Here is a 25,304-nt window from a genome sequence, read left to right as displayed (position 1 = left end):
TTTTTTTTCCTGTGGTTTTTTTACAAAGATATCATTCATTGTTCACATATAACTGCACATTTTACTTGGATAAGGCAGACTTTTTCCTCATAAAGCTGCAGGAATGTGAGGAAAATAATTGCTTGTAAGTGTCCATTATCATTATTTAATATGTTGAAGGACCATGCTGCTGGACTGCATGGAAGCTGAGCATTCTACATGTGCAGCTAAGCAGGCCCAGACTCCTGGGAACCGCGGATGACGTTCCAGAGGGGTGAATTTCTTTCATGTGCCCTGAGGCTGCCCTATTCCGTGGTATTCCTAATATAGGAAAGACTGTTTCTGCCATCTTTTTTAATTGGCAGTTTTGCTCAAATGATAATCACAAAGGGCAGATAGACTTGTATTTCATCGTTTTGGTGTAAAGTGTAACTGGTGAATTTTGAAACTTTAGGAATTGGTTATTTATATGCTTAAATGTAATCAGAACATTTCATATTTTAGCCATGACAGAAAGGCATATTGCTTGCTAGACAAGACTGTCAGTGTTCAGAAAGCCAGAATCATAGAAAAAACACTTTTCCAGACTTAAAAAAAATTGTTGAGCTATAGTATCCTCGCAGAATCCCAGCTCTTGGTGCTTTCCATAAGCATGAAGAGTGTGTGCAAATGTCTGGTATTTGGTGAGAGGAAACAGTCTAGAAGCAAAAGGCAAATGTTAGAATAACCCTTGTGTCCTGTGAATGTAAGTTTCGCTCTGGAGTTTCTCTCATAATTTGAGAGCAGAGCAGAGGGATGCCCCTGTGGGTATAACACCTGTTTCCAATTTTAGTTCCTCTGAACGCAGGGGAGTGTGGCTGGTGGCCCCCCTCATTGCCAGGCTGCCGACTTCTGTGCAGGGAAGAGTGTTGAAAGCAGCTGGGGAGGAGCTGGAGAAAGGACAGCACTTGGGTTCTTCTTCCAAAAAGGAAAGAGACAGACAAAAGCAGAAAAGGTATGGCTGGAAGTTTTGTTTCTTTGTGAGAGGTTAAAGAATGTACATGGTCATTGTGCTCTGTTGATGGTGGTTATTAATAGTTGCTAAGTCATGTCTGACTCTTTGCGACCCCGTCGGCTACATCATGCCAGGCTCCTCTGTCCTCCACTATCTCCTGGAGTTTGCTCAAATTCATGTCCATTGTGTCTGTGATGCCATCTAACCACCTCATCCTCTGCCACCCCATACTTGGCTAGCCCTCGATCTTTCCCAGCATCAGGGTCTTTTCCAATGAGTCGACTCTTTGCATCAGGTGGCTGAAGTATTGGAGCTTCAGCATCAGTCCTTCCAATGAACGTTCAGAGTTGATTTCCTTTAGGATTGACTGGTTTGATCTCCTTGCATTCCAGGGGACTCTCAGGAGTCTTTTCTAGCACCACAATTTGAAGGCATCAATTCTTCTGCCCTCAGCCGCCTTTATGGTCCAACTCACATATTCATACATGACTACTGGAAAGAACATAGCTTTGGCTATATGGACCTTTGTCTGCAAAGTGATGTCTCTGCTTTTTACTACGCTATCTAGGTTTGTTACAGTCATTGTACTCAGAGTCCACTGAAATTTCGTCTTTGTATGGAATTGAAAATAATCTGATAGGCCAAGTCCTGTTACGTAAAGTTTTCCGATTATAATCTGTAATACACTAGCATTCAGTTCTACCTGTGTTACCTAATCACTGCTGCGCTATTAAAAATACTTCTCAGCTCTGCTTCAGACCCGCTGAATCAGATCTATATATCCACAGTCCCTGTATTCAGCAGTTGTTTGGGTTTTTTTTTCTTGTTATTTAGGTACTTATGCTTAAATTTCATGGAATAATTTATACTTCTGTCATGCTGCACCCTGAAATAAGTTACTGATATTTTTAACATTTAGGGCTCTTGTTTTAGCCTATATATATTAGGTTAGATCCTAATATATAGGATCCTCCAAGTGGAATCCTCCAAGTTGAATGTTTTTTAAGTTTTATGGCCTGGAAAAGGTTTAAGTAGTTCTATTAGAAAAATGATTATGTTACTGAAAAAGAACATAAACACATTCTAATGTAAAACCATGATGAATTTAGCACCTCAGAGGTAAAAGGAAATTCCTGACATTGAAAAATAAGAATTCTGAGCATTCTGAACATTTTGGGTTTCTTATGCTTTAATCAATAATGATTTCTAATGCCCTAATCGGTAGCTGCCATTTACTAAATAAGCCCTTATGAAATGTCGGCCTCAATATAGAACTCATTACATACATCTGTGAACTTTTAAAATCTCCCAGCACTCATACTGAGGTGCTTTCATTATGTCCTTTTTACAGAAGGAGAAACTGAGGCACTAGAAAGTTAAATACATTTCTCAAGGGCATGCAGCTAAGGAGGTGTGAAGCTGAAACCCAGGTGGTCTGGCCTCTGAGTCTGTGCTCTTAACTAAAGTACATTTTGGTACTGGCCTAGCTCTGCACATGTGTTGCTTGGCATCTGGTTGCTTCATCCCCTTTGCCAGTATTTATAACTCAATTTTAATTCTCAGAGTTGATAGGCTAACGATGGCATGTCCATTGTCTCACTTCCCACAGGAATCCTAGATGCTGTTGCAGAGATTGAAGACGGCTGTTCCCTAAATAAGTCAGTCTGTCTAAGCTCTGCTGCTGTAAAATGAAGTGAATTGAAATATTTTGACCTCGATCTCATTTTAAGAAATCTTTCTTTGCATTGTAGCAAAATTAGTTTATCAACATGTCAGCCGCTTCTGATCATGTGAGAAATAAGACTAAAATGCCAATTTAAAATAAATTTTGTAACTCAAATATCTTGAAACTCTTTTGCAAGTCTAGCCTGCGGAGTGGAGTGGGGCTGCGTGCTAGGCCCCTGGCAGGCAGAGTGGTTCTGGAGGCCTCAGACCTCAGTGCTCATCTCAGTTCCACTCATGCCCGTCTAGTTGGTCTTGAGAAACCTACTAGGCCCATTTCCTGGACCCTGAAAGACGGCTGGTGGCTCAGGGGTAGACAGGAGACAGGCTTGCTCCCCAGGTCGAGAAGATCCCCTGAGAAAGGAAATGGCAACCCATTCCAGTGTTCTTGCCTGGAAAATCTCATGGGCAGAGGAGCCTGGTGGGCTAAAGTAGACGGGATTGCAGAGAATCCGACGTGACTTTAGTGACTAAACAACAAAATACAAATGCTGTGTGAGAGAAGTTTAAAAGTTTTTATCTTTATTCTAAAGCGATGTAGCTTTTTATTCTGTGTGTACAGTGATATTCCTCCTGCTGTGTGTCTTCAAGTTCAGTTTACTGATACAAGCCATGCATTCGCTGCTTCCTTCCCACTCCCCTGACCCCCCACTGAGACGCAGTATGAATTTATGCTCGTCTGCAGATGCCTTCAAGGGCAAGAGAACAATATTGAATTATTTAGAAGTATTACGGTGGTTTTAAACCTTATTAGTCAGAGATATGATTTAACTTTTCAAGCAGTCTTGGCTGTTTGCTACTTCCCTCGCTTTTCTAATAGTAAAATAAATGAGAGCCAGTAACCCGAGGGCAGGAAGCCCGTGCTGCGCGGGAAGTAATCTGTTCTTTCTAACTCGATCTGCTCTTATCACTTCCTTTGTAGTATGTCTCTCTTGAGTCAACAACCATTCCTCTCACTGGTCCTTACCTGCCTTAAGGGACAAGATGAACAACGAGAAGGCCTTCTAACATCTCTGCAGAATCAAGTTAACCAGGTAAAGTACAGTAGACTATTGAGCTAGGCAAGTATTTCCTAATGGCATTCATTTGTTTTCCTTTCAAACACTGAGCTTAAACTAATAAGGGCAAAGCATGTTTTGATGAGATGCAGGAAAGCACCCCCCACATCCTGTTCTCCTACCTGGCCTTCTGGCCACCCTGAGGTCAGGCACTGGACAGATGTCTATAAAAGTCACATTTTGCAGATGGCACATAGCTTGGTCATACCTGCTCCTCTCCAGACTCTGCCTCTTAGGTGAGGTCCTGGAGCAGTCCGTGTTGCAGGGCTCATGTCAGTAACAGAGAGCCTGCCCACTCGCCAGGTCTTCTGCTGGGCTTCCACACGGCAGGGAAGGTCTCAGCGTTAGCTCTGTGGGTTCAAAGCTCAGCTTAGCTGCCAGAACCAGAGACATGCTGGTCTAGGCACAGGATGTCTGCCTGCTTGCACATGCTCATCGCTTTGGTTGTATCTGACTCTTTGCAACCCTATGGACTGTAACCCATCAGGCTCCCCTGTCCATGGGATTCTCCAGGCAAGAATACTGGCGTGGACTGCCTTGTCCGCCTCAGGGGCCTTCCCAACCCAGGGATTGGACCTGCATCTCATGAGTCTCAGGCGTTGGCTGGCAGGTTCTATACCGTGAACCCCACCTGGGGAGTCCCAGGGCACAAGAATACTCGTTGCTAAATCAGAAGGCATTTTTAGTTCATTTACAAAGACTTTGGACTTTGCCTTTCCACCAGCTGTGATTCTCATGGTCACTATTTGAAACACTTATGTTCTGTGTGCCATAAGGAAACTGAGTGATCAAACTGGAATTTGAAAGTACAAAGTGGAGAAGAGCAGGTAGATTGCCTCTGTGGGGTGTTTTATGCTACAGCAGTGCCTGATGGAGGCCTCCGCAGGGCTGCTGATTCTAGACACTGTGTCTTCATTAATGGTACTGGATGAACCTGAACAAGACCCTCCTTCGGTTCTCTAATCATCTGCCACCTTTTGGATATGTGAGATTTATCTCTGCGCAGCAGCCAGAGTGATCCTTTAAAGTGTAAACCACATGTTTTTCTGGTGCCCCAAATGTTTCAGTGTTTCTTATTGTGTGTGTGTGTGCGTGCACACGCGTGTGCTTAATTGTGTGTGACTCTTTGCGACCTCATGGAGTGTAGCCTGCCAGGCTCCTCTGTTCATGGGATTCTCCAGGGGCTCTTCCCAACCCAGGGATCAAACCCATGTCTCTTTCGTCCCCTGCATTGGCAGGCACGTTCTTTACCAGTAGCACCACCTGGGAAACCCCTGTTTCTGACCATACCTGGAATGACACTTCCCCGTAGAGGCTTACGTGACCCTCCATGATTTGTCCCTGGCTCCCACCTCTGTCTTGTTTCTTGCCTGACGTGGCCTTACTCACTCCATTCTGTACGCAGTGACCATGTTGCTGTTCCTTGATCTTGCCAAGCATCTTCTTGTTGCAGAGCCTTTCTCCCCTTGCCTGGGAGGCATCGACATGGCCAGATCCCTCAGTTCAGCAGATCTCTGCTCAGTTTTCACCGCCTTAGTCCCCTCCCATCCCTGAGTTCCACCCCCATCACTCTCTAAAAGAAGGACCACAGTCATTCTCTGTCCCCTTGTCGTGATTCTTACCACTTGCTCTTCTTACTTTGATTTGTCCTACTACCTGAATGTCCGCTCCATGACAGCTTGTGGGCTTTTTTAAACTGCCTTGCAGCCTTCACCTGCCTTGGGGGAGATTCTTCCGTGTCTTTTGATGAGGTCTGAGAAGCACTCCACATCTGCCATGTGGCGTACTCACAGATCATCTTTTGGACTCAGTTACTTCTGCATATGACTCATTTCAGCTCTTTTGGGATGATTCTCAGTATATGCCCTACTTCAGAGCACTTTTTTTTCTTTTTTGCTTATACATCTGGTTCGGGAATTTCCCACTTGTGGTTTGCCTTCCCTAAGCAACCTGTCTCTTCCCCAACATTTGTCTGAATAAGTGAGAAAACATTTATTTAATAAATTGGTATGCAACTCGGCTGATGTCCAAGATGTCACATTTTTCAAAGTTGGTTACATTACCTTTATCAAGGAAGACAAGTTTATTGACTAGCAAGTCTCCCCTTCAATGAAACATCAGAATAATGTATTTGCTAGGATTCACAGCCTGTCCCTAGAAATATAAGAGAAGACTGATATAAAATGTAATTCTGTTTCTCTTTATGTTTGTGGTGGTGGTGGTGGTGTAGTCACTAAGTCATGTCTGACTCTTTTGCGACCCCATGGACTGTAGCCTGCCAGGCTCTTCTGTCCATGGGATTTTCCAGGCAAAAATATTGGAAATAGTGGGTTGCTATTTCCTTCTCCAGGGTATCTTCACAACCCAGGGATCGAACCCACACCTCCTTCATTGGCAGGCAGATTCTTTACTGCTGACTCACCTGGGAAGCCCTGTATCTTTATACTTATCTTTATAAGACCAATGTAATGATGTATTTTTTAAAATATTCTTTATCTTTGTTAATGCTTAACTTGATGATCCTCTAAAGCATTTCCCAAGACTTATCAATAGTGTATGTAATTACATAAAATTTTTCTTAACGGGGTATGTAATTAGATAACAAACAAAAAATAGCTATATTCCTGTCTGTATGGAGGAAGGGGAGGAAAGCAAAATTTTATCCACCCCCCCTTTTGTAAATTTATTAAACTAAGAAGTTGTCTTCATCACTTAAAAACTCAGTTTAACTTTAAATACGAGAAAAGTCAAATTTAACAGGGAAAACAAGTATTGGGGTTTGTGTTCATTTATTTTCTGGTTTAGATTTTAAGTAACTGGAGAGAAGAGCGATACCAGGATGACATCAAAGCACGACAGATGATGCATGAGGCGTTGCAGCTCCGCCTCAATTTGGTAAGAGACCCTTCCAGTGTCTTTGCTCCATTAAATTTATCTCCATGTGAAAATAACTCTGGCTTTCCACTCCTGCTGTGGGACAGTCTCCATTACAAGGTGAAGCCCACTGTTTGCTCTCTCTACTACTTCCTTGGCTCTCGGACCTTCTGTTTTCCTGGCCGCTGTCCTTCCTGTCTGGTCTGGCTTCTAGACAAGAGTGGATATTTTTGGTGTCGTCTTGCCTTCTGCATCCCACCCCCGGTGTCTCTCTCTCTCATTTCCGTTTGTGCCAAGCGTAGGTCTTAGGGAAGTACTAACTTGAGGTGAGCATTAGCTTCTAGTCTACTTGCTTAAAAACGGTATTAAAATGTTCTTTAAATCAAAATGTTATCAAACTTTCCATCAAATTGATCATAAAGAGAAATCCCATAGGCGAGTTTTATAGAAATTTAACATTTCCTTCTCCGGCGGATTCTTTTGACTCTTCCTTTTCTCAATGCACAAGACCAGATAAAAGCTACTCTGAAGGGTGGCTTGCCTGATACTTGATATTAATTCCCACTCGTGAACGAGCAGTCCTAAGGGCCAGGCCTTCCACTCATCATTACTTCTGTGTTACTGGCTCTTTCCAGGTGTTAATTATGACAGCAGGCTTAGATTCAGTAGTAACTACAACACAGAATTTGTAGATACTGAGTCACGCAGTTTACATCTGTTCAGTTAATTGGATGAAAGTTACATAATGAAACTGAATATCATGAAATTTTAGGAACAACAGAGAGCTAATTTTACTAGTGTGTAATTCATGTTGATGACATGTCTACATTCCGTACCTCCTCCTCCTTTTCCCCTGAGTGACCAGTTCCTGTGCTAACGGACCCAAAAGGACGGGCAGATACACAGCAGGTTGACAGAGAAGATGGGATAACCCGTAGCCTTGTGTAAAGTGGCAGTGGTCTTTGCAACACTATGCTGGTTTTTTTCATCATATTGTCTTACGTGCCAGGTGGGAGGAATGTTTGACACGGTGCAGAGGAGCACCCAGTGGACCACGGACTGGGCGCTTCTCCTCCTGCAGATCATCACTTCTGGAACCGTTGACATGCACACTAACAAGTAGGTCCTTATCATTTCCCAGTGGCTCTGTTTCATAGATGCGTAGTGGAGGCGTTCATAACCTGGCCACAGATTCTCCCACATCAGGCCCTCTTAGGCTACCATTAACAGCTCTGTGCCTTAAATAAAATTGCTCAGTTAGTCAGCAGTACCTTGGTTTTGCTCTAAAAAGGTGCCTATCTTTTCTTTCTCCTCCTAGTGAGTTATTCACAACAGTTCTTGACATGCTGGGTGTTTTAATCAATGGGACATTGGCCTCTGACCTGTCGAATGCATCCCCAGGGGGATCCGAAGAGAACAAACGCGCGTACATGAACTTAGTCAAGAAACTGAAAGTAAGTTTGTGGCCTCTGCTTAGGAGTTCACGTGGTGTCTGGATTTGTCATTTAGCGCACGTTATTTTATTACTCCTTAAATCAGACATTATTTTTCGCGTTCAACTTAATATCAGGTGATTGTTTTGCTGTTAGTTTTACCTCAGCTTCTCAGTACCCCAAAGTTAGAAGTATATATATCTTGAAGATTTTTCTTAAAATAATTAAACTCATAAAACACAATTGATTTTTTAAGGGACTGTAGAAGTCCATTATCAAACATGTAACCAAAATGCCAACATTAGATTCAGGATAAACTTCATCTGTCACTGGCAACATGCAGTTGAATATTAAACATTTGCATTGCTATTTCTAAATTCAATTCATTTGCCTGGCCCCTAACACAGTTTTTAAAATAAACTATAAATGAACAATGCAGGAAAAAAATTAATATATCAGATGACCTTACTAATAAAACAGCCAATGGTTACCTTGCGGCCTGACTGTGGATTGGAGAACGTGGTCCGTGCCGCGGCTCCTGTCCTCGGGTTGCAAATACGACTCTGGGTTTTTGTCATTTCAGCACTGTGATGTTTGTTGTGTAACAAGGGCGCCTTCATGTGTGTTCTATTTTCTACTTAAATAGAAGAAATGAAACATATGCATCACTGTCGATGAGAGCTGCCCCCTAGACCCTGTTGAAGGTTAAAGAACATTCCAGCTATAAAAAGGAAATGTTTCATAGGGGAACTTCCTCCTTGTAAACATTTGCCTTTGTTAACAATTTCTGTCTCACTTCTGTCTCTCTCACTGTCTCTCTTTTTTAGAAAGAGCTGGGGGACAAGCGGTCAGAAAGTATTGACAAAGTTCGACAGCTCTTACCTTTGCCGAAACAGACATGTGACATCATTACCTGTGAACCGATGGGCTCCTTGATTGACACAAAGGGAAACAAAATTGCTGGATTTGATTCTATAGATAAAAAACAGGCAAGAGTAAATGTTTCTTCCTTATGTATATAAATACATACACTTATACTTTCTTGTCTTCCTACAGGGCACATGAAATGTCTTAATTTTATTGTTTCTTGATTTTTTAAAACATATCCTTGTCATTTAAATGCAGTAGTCTTCGGCATTATCATACAGATAATGATGTTGAAGATCTTCATTTAAATGTTTTCCTGAATTTAAATGAATTTTTGAAGCCCATCAAGGGAAAAGTAAGTAAAACCTTGTTTAAAAATAGAAGAAAAGGACTATGTTTAGTAGATTAAAAAAATTTGTATCAATAAAAGTCTCCATATAGTTTAAAATTTAAAATTTACATGGCTTTAAAATTTAAAGGTGTTTAAAATTTTAAGTGATAGCAGTTTATTTTCTTATCAGCTGAACAACATTTAATGAACACTTGATCTATATAAGATATTAAACATGGTTCTCTAAAACTTGAGTCAGTCTAAAGCTCTAAAACTGAGTTCAGTTGCTCAGTCATGTCTGACTCTTTGCAACCCAATGGATTGTAGCCCAAGGCTCCTCTGTCCATGGGATTTCCATGGAAGAATACTAGAGTATTCCAGCAAGAAAACTGGAGTGGGTGACCATTTCCTACTGCAGGAGATCTTCCCAACCTGGGGATTGAACCCAAGTCTCCTGCATCTTCTGCATTGGCCTGCGGATTCTCTACCACTGCATCACCTGGGAAACCCAAAACGCAAGGAATACTGTCTGTTATGCTTTCAATGAACATTGAACAGCTGTGGGGTTCCAGGATAACAGAGATGAAGGGCAGAGCTCCTACCCTTGAGGGGACATAGGTAGACAGTTACTGTGTGATGCTCCCCACATGACACAGTGGTGAAAGAACCTGCCTGCCAATGCAGGAGACGCAAAAGATGCGGGTTTGATCCCTGGGTTGGAAAGATCCCCTGGAAAAGGAAATGGAAACCCACTCTGATGTTCTTATCTGGAGAATTCCAAGGACAGAGGAGCCTGCTGTGGGCTACAGTCCCATCCATGGGGTCGCAAAGAGTCGGCCACGACCAAACGGTTAACACACACCATGTTGTGAGATTTGTGTGTCTTGGTGCAGAATGTTAGAGGACCCTGAGAAAGACCCATCATACTCAGATGAGGGATAGGTAGTCAGAGCAGGATCCTCAGGAAAACTGACACATCATTTTTGGATGAATAAGAGTTAGCCAGGAGGTGGGCAAAGTGTGGTACAGGCAAAGGGAAGTGTTTATGCGAAGGCCTGAGGGACTGTAGCTCACAGGCAAATGCAACTCTTCAGTAAAGCAGAGAGCCCTGTCCTGATACCCACGCAGCTGTGCAGGGAGAAGACTCTAGAGTCAGGCGCAGGCTGACCTCGCACCTCTGGCGTTTCCAGCGGCGACACATCTGGAACCCGTTTGGATGCGTGGTCTTGGCACCCAGGAAAGAGCTCTAATGTCAAGACAGATACTAGGAAATAGTCAAAATACAGGTGGTTAACCGAGCCGTGGATTTGGATGAAGCCACCCATGGAAGAGTGTGTGTGGCTTGGAACAGGAGCATTCACAAGTTATTCAAGATGACTTGAGCAGTTATCTTCAGGGTCACTTTGGAGAAAATTATTTTCCACTTGGCGTGGTAGGGAAAGGCCCAAGGGATAGCCCCAATTCATGTTCAAAATAGGAAACTTGTAGATTCAGAAAGAGAGTAACATTTCCTCTCCTCAGCTCAGTGCAGATAAGTTTGAATTGAAGGGCTTTATTTGTACCTGTTGGCACACGTTAATTCCGTAATAATATTACTTAACTACTTAGAGACTGCCTAATTAAGTACATGAAAGATGATTGTATTGAACCAAGTCCACACATGTTTGGATGGAAGTTAATTTGAGCCCAATTAGATGTTGAATGTAATTTGACTCTTAAGTTTTGTTTTATCTCAAAAGCAGTAAATAGATTCCAAAGGTTTTTAGTACAGTAATAGCAAATTTGCAGTGTTGGGTTTTTTTTTTTTTTTTTCCTTTCTTTTTTTGGCTAGGGGAAAAAAGAACCTAAATGGAGAAAATGGCATTAACAGTAAAAGTTGCGGGGCTGTCTGGCGTCCCAGCGTCAGCAGAGGGTCGTGTGGCGTAACAGACCGTAGATCTGGACTTGGCGGCCTGGAATGTGGCCACCGCCCTCGGTGATCTAGTGTCAGCCTGGACGCATTAGTTAACCCGACTGCTGTGTGCTGGAGCCCTTTAAGGCCCCCTGGAGCCAGAGTGGTCTCTGAGTCTGCGTCCTAAGCGAGCCTGGCCCCACATCAGCAGCAGATGTGAGCGTGTGGTCACGGCTCCTTATTTCCCCTCAGGGTCTCCAGGTCTCCAGCAAGCAGAAGGTGTCCCCGTGGGACTTGTTTGAGGGCCAGAGGAACCCGGCCCCCCTGTCCTGGGCCTGGTTCGGGACCGTCCGGGTGGACCGGAAGGTGATCAAGTACGAGGAGCAGCATCACCTCTTCCTGTATCACACGCACCCCACGCCCAAGCCCCGCAGCTACTACCTCGAGCCGCTGCCCCTGCCCCCCGAAGAGGAAGAGGAAGAGCCCACATCTCCCATCTCGCAGGAGCCTGAGAGGAAATCAGCTGAGCTGTCAGATCAGGGGAAAACCGCAGCAGATGAAGAGAAGAAGACAAAGGGAAGGAAGCGGAAGACGAAGTCCAGCTCCAGGGCCGATGTGAGTGTGGGAAGCAGAGGGACCGTGGGTGCAGAGCATCCCGCAGACTCGCCAGTCCCCGGATTACGTCCCTAAGAAACGCTCCCAGGCGCAGTGTAAGCCTGTTTGGAGGTTATCGTGAGGGCTCAGGTGTAATTCACAGACCAGCACGCAAACTTCTCACAAAGGATAGGATCATAGTTTCGATTTTGCCTCTTCTACTTTTTTAATAGCTTTGTTTAATTTTAGGCTTTGCCCGTGAATAATATTTATTTACTCCTTCACTGTCTCACAGTTTCTCAAATTTAGCACTTGAAAATTTTGACCTAATAAAATCTCATCCTTGTATGTATTTTTATTACGAGGTATGTCTAAAATATTTTTTGTATTTTGAGCAGTTGATATCTGTAGTAAACTAACGTAATAACTGTTTTCCTCAGATAGGATCCTATCTAACATATCTAATAAGATGATTCTGAGGTTTCATCGTTTACTATTTCATCTTACTCTCCTGTATATTTCTACTTCTTTACCATAGTTTTAGAGTTTATAAGAGAGAAAGTGAACATAATTTAAAGCAGTTTTACCTCTTGTTTCCCTGATAGCCTTCCCTATCTAGAATAACCTTTTCTTGAAAACCTCAGAAATCTGTGAGATGGTAATTTAGACATAATTTTATAGAATCAATGTGTAAAGTGTCTTATCATTTAAATTCACCCGAAAAATACTCCAGAGGGATTTGTGATGTTTTTCTATAAGATTTAAGAGTTCTTATGGTGCAGTGGAAGAAATAGTCACAGTTTGTTGACCTGTCATCATGACTGCTTACTCTTATTGTCCACCTAAGTCAAAACCAAGGCATTTTCTCTCAGCTGATAGCTTGGTGATTAGTATTATTCTAGAAGTGAACACCGTCCCTCTTGGATCCCGACTTAAATGTCAGTGCCCTCTTCTCATGGAGCCTTTCAACAAATGTGTCTCTATTTTGGAAAAGATGCTTAATAAGATCCAGACTGCCACTTCTGCCAGTCTGGGTCTCTTAACCTGTTTATCCACATGGCTGGATTTCTGTTCTTTTCAGATGCTTTAAAAGACATCAAGCTCATCTCATCCCCCAAGCGAGTCCTGGTCGTGTCCTTTTCTCCCATACTTCTCCGAAGTTGCCTCTTTTCGGTCATATATATTGCAGGGAACTGAGTTTCTATTTTTCCTTCATCCTTCATGGCTAGAGAAGGAGGAACAGTGGGGAAAACATTCAGGTGTGATCCTTAGAGTCTCTGCACCTACTCCAAGGAAGAGAAAGTCCTGGGCTGGAGGTGTGGCAAAGGGCAGAGGGGACAAGATGTGGGGGGAGGGTGGAGTGGGGGGAGGCTGCTTCTTTACCGTGCTTTCTTGAAAGCTGGAGCTAAGACACTGTCTAGGCCGGAGACTAGTTTCAAAGTCCTGTGCATTTCTGGCTAATTCTCATCCAGGTCCAAGGTATCAGGGAAGCCTTCTGAGATGAAATTATCAGGAGACTCAGCAACTGAAGATGCGTTTTCTACTCTAGGTGATGGTCAGCAGTGGTGTTTTAAATGTACTTTTAGTGTTTAAAAGAAGATTTTGGAAAAGATCCTTTTCCATCTTCCCCCACTGTTGTTGTTCAGTTCAGTTGTATCTGACTCTTTGCGACCCCATGGACTGCAGCATGCCAGGCTTCCCTGTCCTTCACTATCTCCTGGAGTTTGTTCAGACTCAAGTCCACTGGGTCAATAATGATGCCATCCAACCATCTCATCCTCTGTCTTCCCCTCCTCCTCTTTCCCTCAATCTTTCCCAGCATCAGGGTCTTTTTCAATGAGTTGGCCCTTCGCATCAGGTGGCCAAAGTGTTGGAGCTTCAGCTTCAGCATCGAATATTCAGGGTGGATTTTCTTCAGGATGGACTGGTTTGATCTCCCCCATTGCAGCCAGGTCCATTTTAAGTCGAGCAAGAGTTTTAACTTAAAGGGGTGTTTAGCAGAGAATATATTGAGACTCCCGCCCTCCTTCTTCCACTTTATCAAAACCACCTTGTCTGCTGGGATAGCAGCTCTCCCAAAGAAAGCAGCAGGAGGAGTCTGCATTAGTCACCTGTGTGTTGTGTGGAGTAGTAACTTTGGTCTTTAACTTTGTGTTGAAGGAGTATCCGCAGAGCGGCATGCACCGAGGGCCCCCCAACTTCTCCCCCGTCGCCTCCCAGGTGGCGCACCACCCGCAGCCCGCCCTGTGGGGCTACAGCCTCATGGGGCAGCCCCAGCAGCCCGGCTTCTTCCTTCAGAGCCAGCCCGTCACCCCAGGTAAGTGAGGGCAGAGCGACGTCACCATCAGGTGACCCCAAGAGGGGAGGGAACAGCTTGGGGTTCTCTTCGCTCTTACAGAACTTGCATGTTTCAGGGAGTGAGTGGGTGCTCGGGACATTTCTGCAATTCTCTCCACTCAGTTTCTTCCTTCTTCTGAAATAAGGCTTCAGTGACTAGTTTATGTGTCACTTTTGGAATTTTCATCCAGTGTTAGAAGGAAATTAGCCACTGATCAGTATCTCAGGTGTAACATATAAACCTGATAAAACTTTTATGCTGTGAAAATTTCATTCACTTTTATCAGATATAATCCTTATCAACAGGTTAAAAGATTAGACAGTATTTCAGTGTCTTTTATTGTTTCCTCATGTTATGAATTTTAAATTGTTCATACCATGTACGATCTCAGAAATTTGGTGCAGCAAATAGATTTAGATATCAGTAATAAAACCTTCCTAAATCACAGTAAATGTTAGTATTGCTTTGATTTAAGCCCAAATAATCTTTATATCTAGATACAGATTTTCTAAATTAAAAAAATAAACAAAACTCTTAGTTAGAAATGAATTTTTTCTCTAAATGAAAGTTTGCCTGTTTCTGCAAAACAGTTTCTTTTGAAACTTCACTCTGCATTTTGTTAGGATGTGCCACTCTTAACATACAATATTTTTCCTCATTCTGTGTTATATTGTGATTCTTTAAATTGTATTTTGAATATTACATTTTGAGGCCTCAGGAAGAAACCCTCTCCTGGAGCTTGCTCAAACTCATGTCCCTTAAGTCAGTGATGCCATCCAACCATCTTATCCTCTGTCGTCCCCTTCCCCTCCTCCCCTCAATCTTTCCCAACATCAGGGTCTTCTCCGTGAGGCAGCTCTTCACATCAGGTAGCCAAAGTATTGGAGCTTAAGCTTCAGCATCAGTCCTTCCAATGAATACTCAGGACTGATCTCCTTTAGGATTGACTGGTTTGATCTTCTTGTAGTCCAAGGGACTCTCAAGAGTCTTCTCCAACACCACAGTTCAAAAGCATCAATTCTTCAGCCATCAGCTTTCTTTATGGTCCAACTCTCACATCCATACATGACTACTGGAAAAACCATAGCCTTGACTAGATGGATCTTTGTTGGCAAAGTAATGTCTCTGCTTTTAATATGCTGTCTAGGTTGGTCATAACGTCTCTTCCAAGGAGCAAGCGTCTTTTAATTTCATGGCTGCAGTCACCATCTGCAGTGATTTTGGAGCCCCGAAAAATAAAGTCTGTCACTGTTTCCACTGTTTCTCCATCTATTTGCCATGAAGTGATGGAACCGGATGCCAAGATTCTTTGATTTTTGAATGTTGAGTTTTTCACTCTCCTCTTTCATTTTCATCAAGAGGCTCTTTAGTTCTTCTTCGCTTTCTCCCATAAGGGTGGTGTCATCTATGTATCTGAGGTTATTGATGTTTCTCCCTGCAATCTTGATTCCAGCTTGTGCTTCATCCACACTGGCTGGGGCCTTAAAAGCAGGCTGTCGGGTGAGTGAATGTTGACTACAAAGAGCAGACTTTTGCTGTTGTTCAGTCTCTTAAGTTGTGTCCGACTCTTTGTGACCCCATGAACTGCAGCATACCAGACTTACCTGTCATTCCCTATCTCCCAGAGTTTGCTCAGATTCATGTCCATTGTGTCAGTGATGCCATCCAACCATCTCATCCTCTGCTGCCCCGTTCTCTGCGTGCCCTCAATGTTTCCCAGCATCAAGGTCTTTTTCCAGTGAGTCGGCTCTTCACATCAGGTGGCCAAAGTATTAGAGCTTCAGCAACAGTCCTTCCAATGAATATTCAGGGTTGATTTTCTTTAGGATTGACTGGTATGATCTCCTTGCTAACCAAAGGACTCTTAAGAGCAAACTCTCAAGGCACTAGTAAGTGTGGAAATAATACATTCTCATCCTCTCTTTTGACCTTCTCTCCTTACTTCCAAGGTCCTTATGAATTTAAGCATTTTTAAACTTTTTAGATATTGAAGTCAAACCCAAGGACCGTCTCTAAATTGAAGGTTCATTATTTTATATAGGCACATACCCTTTCCCCTCTCCCCAGAACACAATAGAAGGTGTTCATAAGTAGGGAGACTTTGGGTATTAGGGAAGTCTTAATGGTTCATGATGTGTAAGAAAAAAATTTGAGGAAAGCAGTTAATTGTGGGGATTTTACATTTGTGATTTAATAGATTTTCATAAAGTTACGTATCCTCTGCAGTTGAAGAAGAGTGTGTACAGCCTGCTTCCATTCATACATTTTTTAAAATTTACTTTGATTGCACTGGGTCTTTGTTGCTGCATGGGGGCTTTCTCCAGTTTTGGTGAGCGGAGGTACCCTCTTGTTGTGGAGCATGGTTCTAGGGCTCGCAGACGTCAGCGGTTGTGGCACACGGGCGCTGCTTGTGCTGCGTGGGCCTCGTCCTCCCTGCACGTGGGATCTTCCCTATTCCCTGACCAGAGACTGAACCCTTGTCCTGTGCGTTGGCAGGTGGATTCCTTACCACTGACCACCGGGGGAGTCCATTCACACATTCTTATAATGCAAAACGGTGCTCTTCACAACGCACGCGCGCGCACACACACACACACACACACACACCTTTAACACACACACATCTTTAGCAATCTCTTTCTTTTTCCTGTATACACATCTGGATAGTAAAGTTTATAAGGAAAACATATGTGAATAATAAACACCACTTGGTGAGAGTTGAGAAAGTTATATAAGAAAATAAAGCAGAGTTCAGCATATTTATTCTTATTTCTATAGGTGATTCAGAGGTATAAGATTATATGAAAGTTAGGAAAATTCAAAGAGAGTAGACCACAGTCTAATCTTGAAAAAGTATGTCCTGCATAAGATGAGTCATTTAACTTTATATGTGTTAGTGTACATTCAGTTCTTGCTTCAACAAAAGTTACCTTGCCACGCAACTCAAATTGACCTCTAACTTTTTTCCAAATGTTCTTCAGATGCTGTTGAATGACTTCATAAGCCTTACTGCTCATTTTGATACTGAGTCTTTGAAAGAATGTAGGCTTTTCCAGTGATTAGTGTTAAAATGTTTGTTTCTATCATACCACGTGCTTTTAAAAAAGGTATAATATTTGTAAGGTATTTATATAGAAGTTTTCTTACATACAGGAAAGAATACAAACTGTATGATGAGTTGAGGATTGGCAGCTATTTTAAACCAGCAAATCTTGTCATTTTTTTTTCCCTCTTAAAGGCATTTGACAGATTATGTATGCAAATATGTTCAGGTTTTCATTTGCTTTTTTTAGCCTCACTATAATTGATGTTTCTTATTTGTTTTAGTTATGCACTTCAAAAAAGATGTGTTTTGTCTTTGGAATCATGGTATTTGAAGTTTCCAAGCATTTCAAGTTTTTGAAGTATTGTCATGCCTCTCTACCACAGAACAGACATTTTTATTTTGCTGTGTTAAAAAATCTTAAATACCATGAACATCGAAAGGGTCTCTCTGCCTGGCTTAGCACAGTTGACAAAATACATCACAAAAGGCAGCACATCTCGTGAAAGTAACGTGTTCCCGGGCTTCCCAGCTGGTGCTGGTGGTAAAGGACCTGCCTGCCAGTGCAGGAGATGTGAGAGACGCGGGTTCAGTCCCTGAGTCGGGAAGGTCCCCTGGAGGGGGCATGGCAGCTCCCTCCAGTCTTCTTGCCTGGAGGATCCCACGACAGAGGAGCCTCGTGGGCTACAGTCCCTAGGATCACAGAGTCAGCCACGCCTGAAGCGACTTAGCACAGCATAAGGCAACATGCTCTTGGGGGCCTCGTAAAGGAAAACCCGCATGATTCTGAAATTGTGCCAAGGATTCTGCACCTCACGTGTTTCACTTTACCGAGCAAAGTGGGCCCTCTGAGAAGTCATTCAAATAGTGTCGTTCACTGGACAGTTCACTGGACATCGCCCTCCCGGTTGTCTGGAATTTATGCGATGCGTAACTGGTCTTTCAGATTGGTAGAGGGTGGGGCAGCGCTGTGCCTCCCAGCGCGCCACTGAAAGGAGGCTCAGAGGGTGAGATTTCTGTGTTCTGATCAAATCAGGCAGAGTCGCAGCGGCATGCGCAGAAAGCCCTTCCTTCTGCTTGCTTTTAGGTGGCTCCCGCTTGGACCCCGCGGGCTCCTTCGTCCCCACCAACACCAAGCAGGCCCTGTCCAACATGCTGCAGCGGCGCTCGGGGGCCGTGATGCAGCCGCCCTCCCTGCACGCCATCACGTCGCAGCAGCAGTTGATACAGATGAAGCTTCTGCAGCAGCAGCAGCAGCAGCGGCTTCTCAGGCAAGCCCAGGCGCGGCCTTTCCAACAGGTTTGTCCAGATCGGCAGTGTCTTCCGCGTTTCATTAGCTCCTCTAGCAAGGAGTGGGTGTGGGCGCGTGACTGACTGCGCCTGCGCGGGCATCCCTGATGACCTCTGTGAGTGCACGTATCTCTCTCAGGTGCAGGTTTGTGCATACTTCTCCCCTCCTTGTATTTTGCCATTATCGTTGATCAGAAAAGAACTTGAAATGTTTTAAGTTGGTTAAAAGTATGCCTGAAAACAAAACAAAGAGCTAATCATTTTCTGATCACTTACACGCAGCAAGATTTTTATCCTTGAGTTGACCTTATCTGAGCCCTCACTCCCTGTTATAATTATCATCATACTCTGTGCACCTTTGAGCTACGCTTAAATGATTCGTTCATTATTTGCTGTATTACTTTGAGGTCGTATCTCCGAAGCACTGATGTTCCTTCAGCTTTCTCCTACATTGCCCTCACTCTGGCTTTATACTTTTGGCTAAAATCTATAGAAGGCAAAGAGTAGACTATAAGTAACAATCAGGATATGGATAATCTTTAATTACTGATTTGTATTATTTCTATTTTTATGTCCTATAAAAATAGAAATAATCTTTATTTTTTTCCTAATTTTTTTTTAACGTTCTGGATAATAGTGATTCTTTAGCAAAGCATTGGTGGAAGTCACACAAAACATCGTACAGACTGAAACTGCAAACCTGCACAAACACATTAAAGCAGAAAGAAGGAAGTGCGAATATGGCTTTTTCTTCTGGTTTCTGTATTCATTTTGCGTTTTCCAAGTTTTCTTAGGAAAATTGCATTTGATGATGCTAATGATAGCTGCCAACACCAAGAGAGCACTCACTGTTTGCCACAACACTCGTAAGCATTGCACTCTCATGCACTGATTATCTTAGATCTGACCGCAGTCCTAGGAGTAAGGTGCTTTATGATCCACAAAGGCAGTAGCCAGTCTACAAGTGCGTCCTGCTCTAAGAACAGCCACAGGTTTTCAAATCAGCAGGGAATGCCAACGCTTTGAGAAGTAGCCTTTGTGTTTGGAGTAACTTTGTAGACGTGCCTGCATTGTGCGGCTTGCAGCTTACATTCCGCTTAGTGATGTGGGGATGGGAGTGGTAGGGCTAGGTGTGTAGTCTTAACAGAGATCCATTAAAAAAATGTTTTTTTTAAAACCCTTGTTTTAAGAAGGACAGGAGAGAGCAATCTAGTTTGAACCACACAAGATGGTAAATAGCAGTCACAGTATGCTCGATTCCCCCGACCTCCCAGGGAGATCTGATTGTTCAGACTCCCGGGGTATTAGGAAAGATGGGCCCAAGTTGCTTCTTACACAGAAATGATGAGAATTTGATGAAAATATTTAAAAAGCCTTGGTTTTTCTCTAAGCAACAAGTTTGGAGTCATTCAAAACCTCAGTGGGATTTTAGCTCTTTGTGAGGATGAACAAAAATAGTTACACCACCGTTTCCAATCCTCATGGAGAAAAAATTTACTGGAAGCTGAATAATCACTCTACTAGAATAAATTCAGCCCCCTTTTAAAGTAATAGAAGCCTAAGTAAAATTTACCTTCTAATAAGTATGTTTATTTTTTTCTTATCTACCTTTTTATCACAAGGTGTTATTTGACTTATTAATAGCCAACTTTCAAACTGTTACTGGTGAGTTCAGTTTTGAATTTCTCTAAGTGGTTCTTAACACTGGGGAGCAGCTTGCCAGCCTGGTTATAGGTGAAACGTCTGTCCTCAAAAATTCACTTCCTGGTATCAGCCATGAGAAGCAGTTTTTCCCTAAAGCAAAAGAATTTTTTTAAAAGAGAATTCAATAGAGAAATCTTCATGTATTCAAAAATGTCTTTGCATATTTGGAGGCAGATTTATGACCTAAAATGTACCTATAGGACCCCATTATTCACGCCACTCAAAAATACCTGTTACTCTATTCTTTTATGGGCTTCTCAGATGGTGGTAGTGGTAAAAAAAAAAAAAAAAAAATCCAGCTGCCAGTGTAGGAGACTGAAGAGACACAGGTTAGATCCCTGGGTCGGGAAGACCCCCTGGAGAAGGAAATGGCAACCCGCTCTAGTATTCTTGCCTGGAGAATCCCATGGGCAGAGGGGCCTGGCCGGCTACGGTCCATGGGGTCAGCACAGAGTTGACACAGCGGAAGCGACCTAGCGTGGCCTTCTTGTATACCATCTGAGGTCGCACAGCTTCTCCTAACAGGAATTAGCTGCTAATTTGTTACCTGATTCTTTTGTAGTAATTTTATCACACCTTAGATTTCTCTTTTCTTTTTCCCCTTGAGAAGTCGGGAGTCATTTCTTCACGTAGTAAGAGCTGAACCGCACGGCAGTGACTGTGTCGGCACGCCTTGTCTCGTTGCGTTCTGCTCCGTTGTACTTCGCAGGTACTGCACTTCCTGCAAATGGGAGGTTTGTAGTAAGTACAGATTGACAGCCCTGCGCTGAGCAAGTCTGTTGCATTTTAGGAGTTCTTGCAATACTTCACCCTTCATTATTATTATATTTGTCATGGTGATCTGTGATCAGTGATCTGTGTTATTTCTGTGACTTTCTGAAGGCTCAGATGGTTAGTTTTTTAGCAATAAAGTATATCTTAATTAAAGCATAGTTTTTAAAAGACACAGTACTGTTGCTCACTTACTAGATAATATGGTGTGGTTTACTTTTTAATTTTTTATTGATTTAATTTTGACTGCTCTGGGTTTTCATTGCTGCACCTGGGCTTTCTCTTGCTGTGGCAAGCAGGGGCTACTCTCTAGCTGTGGTCCTTGAGCTTCTCTTGTTGCAGAGCCTGGGCCCGAGAGTGTGCCGGCTTCAGTAGTTGTGGCTCACAGGCTTAGCTGCCCTGCGGCATGTGGTATCTTCCTGGACCAGGGATCGAACCCATGTCCCCTGCATTGGCAAGTGGATTCTTAACCACAGGACCACCAGGGAAGTCCTACAGTATAGTTTAAATATAACCTTTACATGCACAGGGAAATCAAAAAATTCAGATGATTCACTTTATCCAGGGGATGTTCCCAACCGGGGATTGAACACCCATCTCTTGGGTCTCTTGCATTGGCAGGCTCTTTTTTTTCCCACCAGCGCCACATGCGAGGCCCTACTTTTATTGCAGCATTCACTTTATTGCTGTGATCTAAAACGAAACCCACAGTATCTCCAAGGTATGCCTGTGCGATAGTCACCTCTACTCTCCTATATTCTTTTTTAACAGAAGCAGGCATTTTTTTCCCCCTACCTCATCAATCTTTTAAGTGTTGGTTAATCAAGAGAAATAGCATTCTTTAAAGGAAGAGGAATGCATACATGATGCAGACACAGGGTGGAGTGGTCCTCCAGAGAGCAGATGAGATCGTATGTAGCATTTCTAGAATACCTGCATCAAGGAGGTTCTGAGGGAAATGTTAGCGCCTTCTCTTTCTCCCAGTAGATCATGGATTAATATACATAGACTCTAGCTAAATATGGTATTGTGGCAGAAAACAAATTGTCATGTAATCTTTAAAAACTCAAGGTATAGAATTATAAGGAACATAAGTTGATATTGATACATTGCTTTCATATTTTATTCTTGATGCAGTTAGCTGTTTTCTAGTAACTGCTGACCCCTGTGCTTCAGAGTAAGAAAAGTTAATTCTGATTTTGGCAGCAACATTTTCTCAAGTTAAATGCATATCCAAAATGTGATTCTCTCTAGCTGTTTAAAACTTATGTTTTTTTCTTTCTCAGTTTTTGGCTACTTACAGATATCCAATTTCTTAAATGTAACAAGCTTGATGGAGAATTTCAAATTATCTTAGCTTTCAAAATTGATCTTGGTATCATGGCAGATCCTTTTAGAGACTAGCCTGTTCCTCCGAACCCTGGATGTGACTGCTCCTTCGGCTGGTTGTACAATGACACCCTACCCCGCACTTGCTAGCTGACCCTCTCTTCTTAGCTCAGGCATTGGGTCTTTATAACACTTTGTATCACTACATTTACTGAGCAGAGGGTAGAAATCTATGAGATGTTTATTGAATGAATTCATGTTTTGTGCAGCTCTTTCCAGAGCCCTGAAACAAATCTTTATTGATTTGTGTTGACTGTGCTGAGTCTTTGTTGCTACATGCAGGCTTTGTCCAGTTGCAGCGAGCAGAGGCCCCTCTCGAGTTGCAGTGGGCTGGCCTCTCACTGCAGTGGCCTCTCTTGTTGCAGAGCACAGGCGTTAGGGGGAGCGGGCTTAGTAGCTGTGGCGTGCTGGCTTAGTTGCTCCATGACATGTGGGGTCTTTCTGGACCAAGGATGGAACCTGTGTCTCATATGTTGGCAGGTAGATTCTTAACCACTGGACCACCAAGGGAATTCCAACCCTGGAGCATCTTTAGCAACCTTAATCCTTAGCAATGTGATTTTTATCCACAAATTCATCTTGTAGCTCTTCCTTTGAGTGCTTCCAGAAACTCTTCCCAACAGTGACCTCCACTACGCTCGTTTTGAACACATAGATGGGGCAGAGAAGGCCCAGGCTCTTGAATTGCAGATATGTCTCAGACGTGGCCGAGTCATCCTAGCCTCTTTCCATCTACTGGAGAGAGTTGATGTGTAATGGAATCTCTCGCCTTAGATGGTGCATGAGGAAAACTAGAGTCCCTTTATAAAGTAACTGATTCTGCTTCAGAGGCTGAATATATCAGCTTCAGTTGGTCATGCAGTTTTCTGTTATGAACCATCTTATATTTCCTCAGGAGTATATTAATAGTGTTGTATATTAACTCTAGTGCCCAAAAAATGGTGCTCAATATAAAATAGCACGGATATTGTTAGGTATTGTTAATCAGATTATTTGATGCAATGACTTACTAGAATCAAGTGTATTTTCTTATGACTTTAGTGCATATTGACGTGCATGAAGATGTTTTGGCGAGGAAACTTGTTTTTATTTTTCCCAGTTACAGTCTTCATCCAGAAAAGTAAAAATGCTCTCCCTCCATTCCTTACTCAGTGTCCCTTATTGAAATGGGACCCAGGGTCATGATTTTTGCCATCTTTCTGCTCTAGAGGCTCATCTATAAAATGGAGCTAATGTGATACTTACTTCATAGGCTTCTTGTGAAACTAATGATTTAACGTATGTAACAGCCCTCAGAACAGTGGCTACGTTATAGTGTGTTCTCAAAAAATGTCAGCTGCCATACTTCCTGTTACTGTTTTGTTAGTATTATTTTATGGTTGTATTATTTCAGAGGAAATCCTTGCCCCATAAAAATCATCTTTGTTTTCTTAAATATGTTAAGGACTAAAAGTAAATGTACATCCAATGCTTTACTTGCACAATTACATTCATTGTCCCTTTATGACTGGTACTTAGTGGACACAGTAGAAGAGACCAAGAGAAAGAAGCATTGTTTAGTTTTCCAAATAGTCATTTTGGCTTCTTGGAGCATTATGTTTTTACCATCTAAATTCTGTGATACAAACTTTAAAATGATGATTCCAGTTTCACTATTAAAGGTATCACTGTTGTATTTTATTTCCCACATATCTCATGAGAACTATTGTAAAATCCCGAATTTTGGTTATAATAATGCCAAATGCTGCTTAAATTGTTTTCCAGTTACCTTTTTATTATTTCGCATATTTTTCTTTGAATAGGAGATACCTTTCTTCCCCACCCCCACCATATCAACCTTCTAGGGAAGGGAGTTTTGAAGGGAATTTTAAGCTTTGACACAGGAAGAGGACCTAATTTTCTGCCTTGATTTATGATATCACTTAATCCTGATTTCTGCTTTTCAGGGTACACAGTCATCTTGTGTTCTTTGGAATAATGCTAGAGAGTTTGAGAGTCCAGTGAAAGACAGACAGAAGTTATGTTTATCTTAATTTGATTGAGCAGATTTGGAAGAAAGCAATTCACTGCTGGCTAGAAGTAATGAGTCCCAAGGATATTCATGACATTAAAGAGGAGGATTTCTGCCAGGCAGAAATGCTGTCTCAGTTATAGCACATGGTTACTTGGATATCCTGAAGTTGGCGCTTGGTTTGCTTGTTCTCTTGTTAGTGTTGGGTGAGAACTGAAGAGTGCAGCGTGTTACAGAAAGCCTTATCATCGTCTGCCCCTGCCAGCAAGCATGGCTGGGCTCAGAGAAGGCTTGGAGACCCTCCCAGAAACTGTGTGGAGGAGAGAGGGATTCAGCAGGCCCCCGCACCAGCGCAGCGCTCTCTGCAGGGAGTCTGGGTCTCCAGCACGGGGCTGGGGCTCCCCGCAATAATGGCAGCTGACACGCTTCTAAGGTTTTAATGAAGACACTGAGTGAGTCGGAGCCTTCCAGAGTTGTTAGCACCTTGGCAGAAGTGACCCTGCAACGCCCTGCCTGTTGCATGGCCTCTCAGATTGATGGAGCCCATTTGAGTTATTTCCAGTTTTTTTGTTCCTGTTACCCATGCTGCAGTAAACATTTCTGTATACCTCTTCTGCTTGTGCAGAGTTTTAGGGTATGTATGTGGAAGTCAAAGTGGAGATTTAATTTCCAAAGTGGTGGTGATTCCCATCAGTTATAAATGAGTGTTTTACTTTCTCCACATCTTCACAAAACTTTGATTAAATTTTATATTTTCTCACTCAGATCTGGTGAAACGGTATTGTATTATGACATTTTAATTTGCACTTTCTGATTACCTGTTAATTTAGGCATGTTTTATAATTCTTTTAGCTATTTAAATTTTCCCTTCTACAGTTTACCAGATTGTATAATTTGAACATATTTCAAAATAATTTGGTTCTTATTTGCTAAAGGCATGCAGATCAGTCTTATTGAAACAAATCTTGAGTTTTGATAAGAATCTTTGATGCACTTACTCAGAGACTATGATTTT

General features: G+C 42.6%; 2 protein-coding genes across 3 annotated transcripts in view; one reads left to right on the top strand and one right to left on the bottom strand.

The window, feature by feature from the left end:
* The window catches only part of P2RY12 (purinergic receptor P2Y12), a 49,544-nt gene extending 40,856 nt beyond the window's left edge, over positions 1-8,688 (bottom strand). Inside the window, exon 1 of the mRNA XM_065943514.1 lies at positions 8,552-8,688. The gene's annotated coding sequence lies outside the window, so the exon portion shown is untranslated. The remainder of the gene's footprint in view (positions 1-8,551) is intronic.
* The window catches only part of MED12L (mediator complex subunit 12L), a 343,991-nt gene that overhangs the window by 295,000 nt on the left and 23,687 nt on the right, over positions 1-25,304 (top strand). For both annotated transcript variants that reach the window (XR_010664265.1, XM_065943498.1), the window contains exons 30-38: positions 812-973; positions 3,618-3,729; positions 6,559-6,648; positions 7,637-7,746; positions 7,946-8,081; positions 8,888-9,049; positions 11,402-11,764; positions 13,904-14,060; positions 18,212-18,423. Coding sequence is in view for 1 of the 2 variants with exons in the window: in XM_065943498.1 (XP_065799570.1) it covers positions 812-973; positions 3,618-3,729; positions 6,559-6,648; positions 7,637-7,746; positions 7,946-8,081; positions 8,888-9,049; positions 11,402-11,764; positions 13,904-14,060; positions 18,212-18,423 (1,504 nt within the window). In the remaining variant the exon portion in view is untranslated. The remainder of the gene's footprint in view (positions 1-811; positions 974-3,617; positions 3,730-6,558; positions 6,649-7,636; positions 7,747-7,945; positions 8,082-8,887; positions 9,050-11,401; positions 11,765-13,903; positions 14,061-18,211; positions 18,424-25,304) is intronic.

This window comes from Muntiacus reevesi, chromosome 8 (genome assembly GCF_963930625.1).
Source record: "Muntiacus reevesi chromosome 8, mMunRee1.1, whole genome shotgun sequence".
Taxonomy (NCBI): domain Eukaryota; kingdom Metazoa; phylum Chordata; class Mammalia; order Artiodactyla; family Cervidae; genus Muntiacus; species Muntiacus reevesi.
The sequence above is the reverse complement of the archived record's forward strand: the minus strand, read 5'-3'. Positions and strand labels throughout refer to the sequence as shown.